The following is a 14,190-nucleotide window of genomic DNA, read 5'->3' as shown; positions in this document are numbered from 1 at the left end:
GCTTCAGCTCTGCCCCTCCTGACGTCAATCGCGGCGGATCGCCGCCTCTGCCCGCCCACTCTAAACATAAAAAAAAAATTGGGAAAATAGGAAAAAATGCCAGGAATCTTCATACAGCCATATTACGGCTGTATAGCGATACCTGGCCAAAGCGCTGCGGCTGCGTATGGACCCCCTGGAAACTCTGTCAGGAAATGTATTGCTCTTTCTTTTGATACATGTAAAATTACACTACCGTTAGGCTTGCTACTAAAAGTGACATTTACCGCATTTAAAAGTATACTATTTTCCTTCGAAACTTTAAAATCGATTTTCTCAAAAACTATAAGGTCTTTTTGAAAAATTGTTTTTTCCTCTTATTCCTAATGATCTCCTTAACATATCCTGCAAATTTAGGGTTTCTAGCATTTAAGGTGGATTTGCTATTAACCATTAAAGTCGGCGGGTTTTTAAATGTGTATTTTTTTCCTTTGCAACTTTAAAATCGATTTTCTCAAAAACTATAAGGCCGATTTGAAAATTTTTTTTTTCCTCTTGTAGCCACTGGGGGCCCCTACAAGCTCTGGGGCCTTGGGGCCACAAAATATTGTATCGCGGGCCGCAAATGGCCCGCGGGCCGCGAGTTTGAGACCCCTGGTCTAAGGTATATAGCCTCTAAGTTCAGCAGTGAAAACAAGCAGGGCTAAGCTAAAACAAGCAGTTTTTAGATACAGCTCTGTAGTTTCCAAGACTAATATGATGTAATTTTAGACATAAGTCAGGTAACTATCATGAGGTTTTTCTAATTTGGAATGCTTTGATATCTCTCTACTTAGCAGAAAATACAGAAACTGAAAGCAGAAGTCCTCTGTTATTGTCTCACACTGCCCCCTAGTGACAGGCGGCCATAAATACACATTGCAGCAGTACTAATTAGAAGCAGTGAAATGTAACAAATAAGAAGAAAAACAATGTGCTAAAATTAATTGGCCTGGAGCACTTGCAAGCCTATAAATAAATTGACAAACCTACCTACAGATAGGTAACCTACACAGTCTCTGGAAAATTGTAGATGGTTCACAAGCTAAAGAAAATCCTTCTTACCTTTTTGACTGCAAATTGAAATCCTGATATTTTGTCTGTTCCAGAGTAAACATCCCCGAAAGATCCACTGCCCAGAATTTCTTCAGACTTGTCCCACTGGACATCTTGTCGATATTCATAATCTTGTGGCATCATTTCCTAAAGTAAAATACAGTGGTTCTATAGCAGCAATACAAACAGAAGAAGAGACAATTTGCTTGACTGGTGACAGTACAAGCAGAATCAGACTGAAGCTGAGCAGCAGTGCTTCAATTCTATGCCAGAAGGGCTTCATCAGTCCAATAATGAGGTCACCTCTGACACTGTAATGAACTGCATGTGATGCTGCCAATTGGGAAGCACTTCTTGAGTTTGTGGTGTAGGTACTACTGCCACATAAGAAAGAACACAATACAGAACAGGTTTGTTAGAGGGTCAATAAAACTGAACAAGCTAATGGAAGTCTGAGAACCCCTCTACTGGCGGTGAAACATACAAAACTATTCCTTACCTGTATAGCCGTGGTACCAAAATACAAGGAAAATTACGTGAAGACTAACTTTTAGGAAATTTACAAGCTTGTGGGAAATAGGTTGCAGGCTTGTTAAATAGTCCAATGATCATGTATTAGTCGTCTTGACAGAGTGTATTTAGAGATTACTGTTTTGTTACTTGTCATCATGTTTCTGGTCTTCTCTATAGCATTGCAAGACAGTGAAAGTATAGAGTTTTATGTGGGCATTCTATGTAAATACTGTATAATTCTATAGATCGAGGCTAAGTAATAAATGGCAAAGGAATGGTATCTTACCTTCTTAAATAAGATCCCCTCGTTGTCCACAGGCTCTCCATCATCATTTTCCCAGGCCTTGGCCATGAGGCACAGTTTGTCTGTCTCCCCGCTGCTCACACTTCCTCTTAGAGCAAACAATACCCCCTCTTCCACAGAGTGGGATTTTGAGTCTGGACAGGAGTCGGTGAGTTTGGAGTAGTCCCAGTGCTTGCTGGTATTATTTTCCCAGTCATCTAGTCCCAAGGCACTAATAATTTCAGGTAACCGATCATTGGTGTATGGCGAAACCTGAGGAGAACTGGGTGGTTGCTGTTTCACAGCACCTATGTGGTAGAAGAACTGAGTTGGGCTGATGAGTTTGTGAAGTGCATTTTTATTGCCATCATTAGGCTCTGCATTCTGAGGTGAAAAAATGATATTCTCCACATTGTGATGAGACTTGGAGCAGAAATCCAATATGTCATTACTTGTCCATGGTTCTGACTGGCATTCCTCAACCTGCAATAAAATAAACAGATGTAATAAGGAATTTTTGTAAGTAAAGTTGAATGTACCTGGACATTGTAAGGACAATAGTATCGGGATGCAGCTGGTGGCTTTTGGGGCTACATGTTGTCAGCACCACTTTGGCAAATCTGAGAAATGAAAACTTTGATCTAGGAACCAAAAGCGGAGTTATACAGTATGTCGGTGACCTCCAGGCCAGTCTTACACCTGGCCAGTGCGTTAATGGTTCGATGCTCATCTTCCATTGCCTTGCACCGAAAAGCACAAAAGTCATTCATATGACCCTGCGGCAGAGTGCCCCGACAGGGTCATTTGCATAGCGGGGACACCCCTCACCCAGTGATGTACTCCCTGCCAGACAGAAAGTATGTCACTGGGATTCCCAGGTTTCCCTGTTGTGTTCCTGTAGCTCTGTGCATGCGCGCTGCACTGCCGCTGCCAACATGCATTCTTGCATTACCCATTAACTTATGTTACTTTCCCAACGCAAGTCTGATGGTAACGCGCTGTTTACTTTGTGGCGGGTCGGCAGTCGATCAGGCACTTCCGGCACAACGCGACGCTGTAAGTGTGCTAGGCCCCATTGCCTTGCATTGTTGTTGCGTTACCCTGTTGTAAAACAGAGTCATGCAAAGCACACTTGCAAGGGAAATGCAAAAGGGGCCTCAAGGAGAAAAAGTACAGATACAGGATTGTGGGGTCTGGTTTGGGGGCAGATAATTTGAGTCCTGCAATGTATAGTGCAGTGCAGTACCGTGTTAGCCATCAGCTAAAGCAGGATTCAGGATTCATTTAGAATCAGGATGATACAATTTACTGGCTAGCTTAAAACATAAAAGAGGAAGCTTGGAGTGTAAATCCATCTTCAGAGCTATGGCTCACTAGAGCGCTTTTTGATGAGCTTTGGAATCACCAGCGACTGCCAGCAATTTTAATAGCAATAGGCTAATGAAAGGCTGCAAAATCACTTTGTGATTGCTGGGCAGCGATTTTACTACCCTATAAAAAAAATAATAATAAATAAAAATTTGCAAATCGTTCTGTAAACGCAAAAACTAAAAAAAGCTCCAAAAAGCACTAAGAAACGTGCTGTACAAAACGCTAGCTAAATGCAAATGGATTGTGATAGCGATTTGAAACCGCAAGTGGGCGCCAGCCTCAGATTCATCATCACGATTTTAGACTTACTGCAAAGTTATTCCAATTTAAACTTACTACACCTTAGCATGTCTGCCACTAGATGGTGCTAAAGCATCGATAACACATGCTGTTCATGTTTATAATAATCTTTTGATGAACTTGTATTACCTGTACAGGTACTGGAGTCCCTGTTTCTTGTTCTGGAGTGGTCTGGCCTCTTTTGGCAGGTGTTTGATTGTCCTCTTTAGATCTCTTTTTTCGCCTTTTCCTTTTGCTTTTGCTGAAGTACTTTGCCTGAGCAGGTTTACATTCTGTTGCATTCACAACATTATTTGGGATATGCTCATTGTTTTCTGCCAAGCTGTGGAGGAAAAAAAAACACATGAAAAAACTCGTGTTGATTGTTTAAAGAGCCACTCCACCCAAAAAATTAAGCATTTACAATCTGACAGAACTGACAGGTTTTCGACCAGTCCATCTCATCATGGGGGATTCTCAGGGCTTTCCTGGTTTTCAAAAGCATTTCCTAAACAGCAGTTTAACTGCCAAAATAGTAAGATGCCAGCCAGCCTCCCTAATCACTTGCACACTATTTTGTCAGTTAGACTTAGCAACTGCCGTTCAGAAAATGCTATTGAAAACAAAGAAAACCCAGAGAATCCCCCATGAGGAGATAGACGAGTCCAAAATCTGCCAGTTCTGTCAGATTTTAACTGCTTACTTGCTGGAGTGGTCCTTCAAGCAGCATCACCTCATATCACCTGACCAACAAAGCAGCATCTTCTATGAGAATAAAAGTGAGTGGTGGATTTTCAGGTTACTAATAGCACAAATGGAGATGGCACACAACTGGCTTCAGTAAATAACTGTATTGGAAAGCATGCAGAGGCACACACACGACATGTTATGGGCGGAGACCTTCCTCGGGTTTTCAGGTTACAGCTGAGGAAGAGGTGGAGGGCAGTACATTATTTTGGGATTTTTGTGCTATTCCTTTAAAGTTTAAAGCAACAAACCAATTATAATCTTTCTTGTTAAATTATGATCTATCTTGCTATGCCTATCGCTGCCTCTCTACAGAAAAGGTTGGCATGACTGGTGTCCATCTCTATATGTCATCCAGTGGGGGCATAGGCACAGAATCAAGATAAATCTACTCTTAAGGTCCGTACAAATGCTAGATTAAAGTCGGCTGAGGCGGCTGATAATGACTGCCTCTGCTGATAATCAGGCGTGTACAGCAGCCCACGACCACCGCCCTGCCAATGAACCACCAGGCGGATCAACTCGGCTGAGTAAGGGCCAATATAATACCTTTGTGCTTGCCCTGTCCCCATGTGACGTCATGTTTGCCCCACTCCAACAACCACCCTGGGTGTGTTTGAGTCTTTATGATTACCATTACAAAATATGTCTATTGATACTTTGATTGTTGAAAGTAAACCATGGATAACAGAGAAAGCCTTGACAAGGACCCATATCCCCTCCCCCCGCCCTATATATATATATATATATATATATATATATATATATATATATATATATATATATATATATATATATATATATATATATTCAGATATGTTCATGTGATATCTCCGTGCTTGATTGTATTTAAAAGATAAGGACTCTTTAAAGGGAGGGTCCAAGCAAAATAAAAAAATGAGTTTCACTTACCTGGGGCTTCTACCAGCCCGATGCAGCCATCCTGTGCCCTCGTAGTCACTCACTGCTGCTCCAGTCCCCTGCTGGCAGCTTGCCGACCTCGGAGGTCGGCGGGACGCATTGCATACATTTTTACACATTCCCGCTAGTGCAGGAACATTAACACATACATTTTTACGCATTACTGGTTCAATGCGTAAAATGTACGCATTGAACCACTAACGCGTAAAAATGTATGTGGTAATTTTCCTGCACCGGCGGGAATGCGTAAAAATGTACGCAATGCGTCCCGCCGACCTCCGAGGTCGGCAACCTGCCAGCGGGGGACTAGAGCAGCAGTGAGTGACTACGAGGGCACAGGATGGCTGCATGGGGCTGGTAGAAGCCCCAGGTAAGTGAAACTCATTTTTTTTTTATCTTGCTTGGACCTTCCCTTTAAATGTTATCCATGTTAGCCCATGCGCTCTGACTGCTCAGACATTCTTGTCAGTGCCCACATTTTTTTGACAGGTTCTAGGGACACTTGTGCCCTAGACAATTGGTTCTCAGAGTGTGGTCTGAGAGTATGTGCCTGCCTATAATCTACGTCGGTATATTTGGTAGTGTTATAGGCAGTGGTATCTTTGGTAGTACGGTAGCATGTAATGGATAGGTGGAAGGCAGACAGAACTTGGACGATAGATCTTTGGGAGTTACTGCTCTTGGCACTAGTCATTAATGATGACCAATGAGAGGATACATAATTCTGGCGTGCATGCATCTTAGAATTGGACCAATCAGAATCAAATGGAAGCACATTTCATAGGCCTAGTTCCAAGCTTCATACAATTTGCATTACATTTCCATGCAGGCCAGAATGATTTGCATCTCAGGGCCCATTCACACTTAGAAACACAAAACGCCGGCGTTTATTGCCGGCGTTTTGCGTGAGTGATTTTTCAGCGGAAAAATCACTGAACACTGCAGCGATTTTTCTGCGATATTGTTCAGCGCTTCTATAGCACTGAAACGCGATCGCTGGGAAATTGCTTAAAAATGTTGCAGGTGACGCGTTTGCGTTTCGTGTTTTTGGGCGATTTGCGGTGATTAGCGCAAATCGCCCAAGTAACAACGAGCCCATAGGGTTTAATTACACTAGCGCTTTCAAAAGCGCTAGTGTTTGAGTGTTTTGCTGAAATCGCCGGCAAAACGCTCAAGTGTGAATGTGCCCTCATTGAGCATCTCTGCTAGTCATGCTAGGAGCTCTTCTTTTTATGCAATAAGCATTGAAGAGAGACACAAATCAGTGTTCTCGGAGCATTACTGATCAGCCAGTTCAATTACCTGTACTGTTTTGAGTCAGGGATATACACAGGACCTTCTTGCAATGTTGGGCATATTTGTGGATTATTCTCGCCTAGGAGATAATTCAAAAAAATGTTAGAAAGGGCTGTCAGAGAGCAATATAAAACAATACCACATTGGTGGTTGGTGCTATAGAATCATCAGGTATACAGGAGAGGGTAAATTGAATTAATGAATAAGAAGACTGTAGTAAAGAATTTATAGGGAAGAAAAGAATGATTCCGTTACATTTGTAATTGGTTGTGTAACATAAAAGAATTGTAGGACAGTTTGGTGAAGGACAAAAGGGTGAAGAGAAGACAATGGCAGTCTTACATTCGGGTTGAGCTATGATGGAGATTTCAATAGCAGAACTCTCTTTTTTCTCTGTCGCCGTCCCTTTGTTTATTAGCTTCTCCCAGTGGCTGTTAGTATCATCCAGGAGAGCTCCAGGTATTCCAGGTTCACCCATTTTGATTTTCAGAGTTCCAGGAGATTGAAATGGTTTCAGGGGTGGGTACTTGGAGGCCTTGGTGTTGACCAAGCCTTGACCTTCGTAGCAATCTATAGCCATCTTCTGATTCAAAGTTAGCCTGACAATGGAAAACATTAAGATAGTTTAAGGGTTTATAATGGTAGCAAAATCTTGACATGCTTATTAAATATATATATATATATATATATATATATATATATATATATATATATATGTACAAATGTATTTTTCTATTTGAGAGCTGTTTCTGTAGTAAAATGCTTTTGTAGAATGAGGAAGGGCTAAACCTTCTTTATTTTTGAGCTTTGATTGTCCTCATGATTAGGGCCAGCAAGGCATGAAGCAAGAGAAGACCTTCCAGATCGGAATGACATCCTGAAAATGTTTAACTCTTTTCTCCACTCTACCTAAATCTGAGAAAGAAGGTTTTGCCTGGATTTGATCTTTTACAAAAGAAACTTGGTTGAAAAGCCCACTCATTCTATAAACGCACACATGCATGGGCATCTTGTTGCTGCACATTAACGTTTGTAATGATGCATCACACTGCAATGCTGAAGGAATTGTCTGAGTAGGAAAGGGAAGAGACTTTCAGCTACCGCGGTCTTTGTCTTATGTCCCTCCTCCTCATCATTAATTTAATCAACTCCGACTATTGTGACCAGAAGTACAGGCCCATACACACGTCTGATTTTCGTGAACGACGGGTCGTTTGAACGTCCCGTCATTCAGTCGTTCGCCCGCTTAATCGGGTGTGTGTACAGACTGTGGTTCGCGTGATAAGACTGAGTTTGAGCGATCCGCCCGGCGACAGTCTGCACACACGCCCGATTTAGCGGGCGAACAACTGAACGACGGGACGTTCAAACGACCCGTCGTTCACGAAAATCAGACGTGTGTATGGGCCTTAATTCTGCACATGTCTCTGTCAGTTATAGCTTCTTTCAGCTGTTGCATAGGCATGTTCATAGCTTTCCATATGCTGTCTATCCATCTTAGCCTCTGTACTATTCTTCTTTTGCCCTTCATTTTTCCAAGCATGGATCTCTACAAAGAATCCGGTCTTCTCAATATTTGACCAGAGTATTTGAGTTTTAATTGTAGTTTTAAACCTCCTAGTAAACACTGTCTTTATCCCAGCCAGGTCAACATCTGCAAGGTGTTTGTATGTTCTCCCCATGTCTGCGTGGGTTTCCTCTGGGCACTCCAGTTCCCTCCTTAATCTCAAAAACATACAGATAAGTTAATTGGCTTCCTCCTAAACTGGCCGTAGACTGATACATGCACTACACAATTCATACATACATATGACTATGGTAGGGATTAGATTGTGAGACCCTTTGAGGGACAGTTAGTGACAAGACAATATACTCTGACAGCGCTGCGTAATATGTCAGCGCTATATAAATACTAAGATAAATAAATGCAGTTTTTTTTCCTAGCACTTTGCAAATCATCTTAAAGAGACACTGAGGTAAAAAAAAATTATGATATGAGGATTTGTATGTGTAGTACAGCTAAGAAATAAAACATTAGGATCAGAGACAAAAGTCTAATTGTTTCCAGTACAGGAAGAGTTATGAAACTCCAGTTGCTATCTTAGACTGCTCTGAAAAAAACATGTAGAATGCTGAGTAGTGTGTAAACTGCAAATATTAAAGAGAATCTGTAACGTCAAAACGTCCCCTGGGGGGGGTACTCACCTCGGGTGGGGGAAGCCTCAGGATCCTAATGAGGCTTTCCACGCCATCCTCCGTCCCTCAGGGGTCTCACTGCGGCCCTCCGTACAAGATGACGTCATTATTTACCTTCCCGGCTCCTGCGCAGGCGCTCTGACGGCTGTCGGCTCCGAAGTAGGCGGAAATACCCGATCACCGTCGGGTTTGCTCTACTGCGCAGGTGCAAGTTTCCGGCACCTGTGCAGTAGAGCGGACCCGACTGAGATCTGGTATTACCGTGTAGTTCGGAGCCGAAAGCAGCCACAGCGCCCCCGCTGGAGCCAGCAAAGGTAAATATTGAATTGGATAGTCGGGTCTGTCGCCGGCTGTACGGAGGGCTGCAGCGAGACCCCCGTGGGACCGAGGACGGCGTGGGAAGCCTCATTAGGATCCCGAGGCTTCCCCCACTCGAGGTGAGTACCCCCCAGGGGATGTTTTTGATGTTACAGAGTCTCTTTAAAGAATGATGCAGTGTTATAAAACACACTATATAACTGAAAATAAAAATATGAGAATATTTTCTTTGCTTCTAATCTTCTAGTAATTAACCGTATTACACAACCAATTCATTTTATCATATTTTTTTGTTTCGCTTCAGTGTCTCTTTAAGTGTCTGTCATTGAAAATAATACGTTAAGCTTTCCTCCAGTATCACAGAAAATGCAGGCCCAAATGAAAGGTATAATTATGTTTTTAGATAGCCATACATGGGTCTGCAATGCCCTGATCTAGCAACTGAACAATCACTCCATGATTGGCAATTCATCAGGCCGGGAGCGTGGCCAAAAGACGCCTATTTGACTGGTGTGAGTCGCATACATTAGAAAACGCTGCACGCTAATTTGGGCGCAGCATAAAGTGAAAAAAGATTTGGTTAAAGGCGCATTAAATAGTGGTGGCTGAATATCAGTCAATTTACAGATATTCTACTACTTAATTGATATAGTTAATATAGTGACATATTGGTAGTATTTGCCGATTATTTCACTATGACCTAACCTCTCCCTACTTTCACACAGAACTCTCCCCTGTTGGGCAAATAATATTCCCCCGATGGTCAACTAATGCCCTCCTGGACAACTAATAACCCCCCCGGTGGTGCCTAATCTTAAACCTAGAGAGAGGGCTTTGTGCCGGCTATTAGTAGCCGCAGTTCACATAGCGGACAGCCCCCATTTTTGTTGCACTTTATTTTAGCTGCTCCCTGTGAGTACAGTAGGTATAGAGGGTTCCTGTTCCGGATCGGTGAGCTGCAGGAGAATCTCGGAAGCTTTTGGACCATTCAGAGGCTTCCTACTATTGAGGTAAATATGTAACTTTTTATTTTTCCTTGCTTCAGCTTTAACTTTACTAAAAACTGGTGTGTAACCAAATAATGTGCCTTTTTTGCTCTCCACCTGTGCCAGACACATACATTAAATGATGTTCAGCTGGTGGATATATGATCAGCTTGCCTCTGGAACCCAGAAGCTTAATGATTCTGTTGAGTTCAGATGCTAAGGCCTCGTTCACATCTGCTGCGCTGAAAAACGTGTTAAAGCGCATGGTAAAAAACGCATGCGCTTGTGCGCGCTTTAGTCCGCGTTTCTGTGCGTTGCGCTGCGCTTCTTTAAAGCACGTTTTGCTTGTTGTACCAGCAGCAGATGTCAATAAAACTTTGTTTTTGTATGTAAATGTATTTTTTTCTCCAATTAGGGGTAAAAAACGCATGCGCTTCTATGCGCTTGTACGCGCTTCTATGCGCTAAAAAAGCGGACCCATTCACTTGCATTGCTGTGCGCTTTCCAGCTCAACGCACAGAAATGCCTGCAACACTACGTTTCTGTAACGCTGCTCAGCGCAGCGCATAGATGTGAACCAGCTACATTTAGTTACATGGAAAAATGAATACCTTGCTGAACGCACAGGGCAGTGCGCTGTGGAAAGCGCACAGAAACGGCCCTGATGTGAACGAGGCCTAAACCACACTGCCACGTTATACCCAGTACAGAAAACATTCTGCTGTTAGCTTCAAGGCTAACAGATGTGCCCCAAAGTAAAAAAATCTCCTGTAAGGCAAACCAGAAACTCGCTCAGACAGCTGACTATAGCTTCCATGTGTTGAAACTTAAGAGTTAGTTAGAATAGTGTGAAACACTTTCGGTTTCTGTAGGAAGGTCAGCCAAGTCTGCCAGTAACTGTACCTCCCTATTCCATGCTCGCCTGTCTCCTCCTCTCCTGCCTGCCGTGTCCTGAACCCCTTCTCTTTTCCTGTTACTTCACATCCCATTCCCGCTCTTCACACTGCAACTTCCATTGTCTTGTTTTTGTCATTCTCCCTCCATTTTGATCCTTGCCCTCCATTTTCTGTAAATTATATTTTCTTCAAAACTTTTTCGGTATGATAAAGGGGATAATCTTGGAATTGTCGAGTTTTATCATTCTGGGACAATATTAAAAGCAATTCAATACATTCACCATTCTTTATAGCACTCAGAAATGTGCTGTTACATTGACAGATTACTGATGTTTGCATATGTTACACTGCACTCTTTGCTGGGATATTACATTTCTAACAATATTAAAGTAAAACTGTACCGAGGGATATGGAGGATGCCATATTCATTCCCTTTTAAACAATACAAGTTGCCTAGCTGTCCTACTGCTCCTCTGTCTCTAATACTTTTAGCCATACACCCTGAACAAGCATGCAGCATATCATGTGTTTCTGACATTATTGTCAGATCTGACATGATTAGCTGTTTGCTTGTTTCTGGTTCAAACTCTACTGCAGCCAAATATATCAGCAGGGCTTCCAGGCAATTGGTATTGTTTAAATGGAAATACAATGTGGCTGCCTCCATACCCCTCTCACTTCAGTTGTCCTTTAAATCGCACCAGAGCTGAGCAACTCCAGCCCCATGCACACGGATCGCTCCCACGCCGCCATCCTCAGTCTTCTCCCTCTTCGGTACCGCGGCCAGTTTGCGCAAAAGTAGTGTGCCCTCTACGTATCTCTCCGGCAGCTGCTGGAGAGATACATAAAGAGCGCACTTATCTTACGTCAGACTGGCTGAAGTGATGGGACCTGGTACAGAAGAGGGAGAAGACTGAGGATGGCGACGTGGGAGCGATCTGTGTGCATAGGGCTGGAGGAAGCCCCAGGAATGTATAAAAATGTTAGAGTTGCTCAGCTCTGGTTTTCTTTAAGGAAATCCTGTTGCCAACCATACTTGCCGAGTGCCTCTAAGTCTCAGAATCTTTAGCCTATAGCAACAAGACCTATCCCTGCCTGTATTTTAAGGTACCAGCAAACACCGGAAATCCCAGCATCGCTTGTAAGCATGCTCAACTGTCTGAAATATTAGGCAAAGACTTTATTCCGAGCCTTTACTTGAAATGCACCTTAAATCTGTCATGGTTCCCAAAGTAGGACAACCTAAACGAGCTAGATAGAACCTGCCCACAGTAATCAAATTTTACCTTTGATGATAGAGCACATACCAGCTGGTTCTAGTGCTGACATTTGATAAAGCAGTATGAATGATTGGCTGATATTTTCAACTGCTAAAGGTGGCCACTAACGGTCCAATTTCTAGCGAAAAATCATTTGAGATGGGCACAATCGATTAGAAACTATTGGATTTTTGTCAAACCAAAATGTAGATTTTCTTGTTGGTTGTGATAGATAGGAAGCAAAGATTGGTTAGTTGATAGTGCAGTGAACAATTTTTCGTCCGATCAGAATTTCTGATCACTCAAACGATTTTTCGCTAGAAAATTGGACCGTTAGTGGCCACCTTTAGCTTTGCTTTGCTCACTGAAACTTGTTGCTTCCTCCCATTCTCCCACAAATCCTCCTGGCACAGTTCAGAGCACCCAGGGAGAAGGAGACTTAGCACTGCAGCTAGGCAGCAGATAATTTCCCTTCATCCAATTATTAGTGCTGCTATCATTGCATCATCATCACATGACAGCGCACCATTAGAAAGAGGAACAAAGCTTTTTTTACCATCAGAAGTAAAATGTGAATGGCTGTGCGCTGTTTCTTTCAAATCCATTTTGGCTGCCTTTCATGAGGAAATTGAGTCATTGCAGGACTCAGGTCCACTAGTCCCATCATCCTTTGCTAAGTCCCAGTTTCCATCCCATTGAAAGAAGTCTCTGATCACATAATCTCTCAGATTCCAGCAGCCAATGGTGAGCACCTCAGTCCTCAACAACTCTTGATAACTGCCCCAAATACAGCAGGCCTCCTAATAACCTGGTCATTTTTGTTGTATCCCAAATTTAGATCCACACGCTAATGTGTCAAAATGGTAATGATCTGCAAAGCACTGATTAAAAAGTGTCAGTACTTTATAAATATGTACAAGAAATGCCTGGTAACTGCATTTGCTTTTTATAGTGAAGGCAGTGCAGGCCTGATCAGTAGTATACATCAACAAGTGGTACGTGTACCCCAAGGGGTACTTCTGATGGTTGCAGGGGGTACTCTGGCTTGATATACTTAACCAAGAATAACAAATATAGGGCCTGATTCTCAAAGCGGTGCTAACAGTTAGCACGCTAGTGAAAAAGCCCTTTATCACGCCTAAACTCTGTTTAGGCATGATAAGTTTAGGTGTGATAAGTTTAGGCATGATAAGTTTAGGTGTAATACGTTTTTATGCGTGATAAGTTTAAGCACCAACTGGGTTAGCACCGCAGTGCACAGCTGATCAAAAGTTTTGCGCTAGCAAAGTCTGGTGCACTTTGCATAGAGTTTAATGACGCTGCTTTGCGTGCGGGACTTTGCGCGCGATCTAAACTTATCTAAACTTATCATGCCTAAACTTATCATGCCTAAACTTATCATGCCTAAACTGAGTTTAGGCATGATAAAAATGGTTATCACGCCTAAAGTCTTTAACTGGGTTATCACCGCTTTGTGAATCGAGCCCATAGAGTTTTAGAACATGATGGGCCTGATTCACAAAGCAGTGCTAACAGTTAGCACCGTGGTGAAAAGCCCTTTATCACGACTAAACTCTGTTTAGGCATGATAAGTTTAGATGTGATAAGTTTAGGTGTGATAAGTTTAGGCATGTTAAGTTTAGGGGCCTGATTCACAAAGCGGTGCTAACAGTTAGCACGCTGGTGAAAAGCCCTTTATCATGCCTAAACTCAGTTTAGGCATGATAAGTTTAGGTGTGATAAGTTTAGGCATGATAAGTTTAGGTGTGATAAGTTTAGGCATGATAAGTTTAAGCACCAACTGCGTTAGCACCGCAGTGCACAGCTGATCAAAAGTTTTGCGCTAGCAAAGTCTGGTGCACTTCGCATAGAGTTTAATGGCGCTGCTTTGCGTTCGGGACTTTGCACGCTATCTACACTTATCTAAACTTAGCATGCCTAAACTTATCACACCTAAACTTATCACACCTAAACTTATCACACCTAAACTGGCTTTTCACCAGCATGGTGCAATGGTTATCATGCCTAAAGTCTTTTAGGCGTGCTAACTG

General features: G+C 42.6%; 1 protein-coding gene across 1 annotated transcript in view; it reads right to left on the bottom strand.

Annotated features, from left to right (window-relative positions):
• Positions 1-14,190, bottom strand: part of MAP3K14 (mitogen-activated protein kinase kinase kinase 14) — a 51,388-nt gene that overhangs the window by 17,615 nt on the left and 19,583 nt on the right. Inside the window, exons 2-6 of the mRNA XM_068262769.1 lie at positions 6,827-7,083; positions 6,491-6,563; positions 3,671-3,863; positions 1,874-2,353; positions 1,084-1,221 (exon numbers count right to left, since the gene is read on the bottom strand). Coding sequence (XP_068118870.1) covers positions 1,084-1,221; positions 1,874-2,353; positions 3,671-3,863; positions 6,491-6,563; positions 6,827-7,064 — 1,122 coding nt within the window. The 5' untranslated portion in view covers positions 7,065-7,083. The remainder of the gene's footprint in view (positions 1-1,083; positions 1,222-1,873; positions 2,354-3,670; positions 3,864-6,490; positions 6,564-6,826; positions 7,084-14,190) is intronic.

The sequence above is a fragment of the Hyperolius riggenbachi genome, chromosome 12 (genome assembly GCF_040937935.1).
Source record: "Hyperolius riggenbachi isolate aHypRig1 chromosome 12, aHypRig1.pri, whole genome shotgun sequence".
NCBI lineage: Eukaryota > Metazoa > Chordata > Amphibia > Anura > Hyperoliidae > Hyperolius > Hyperolius riggenbachi.
The sequence above is the reverse complement of the archived record's forward strand: the minus strand, read 5'-3'. Positions and strand labels throughout refer to the sequence as shown.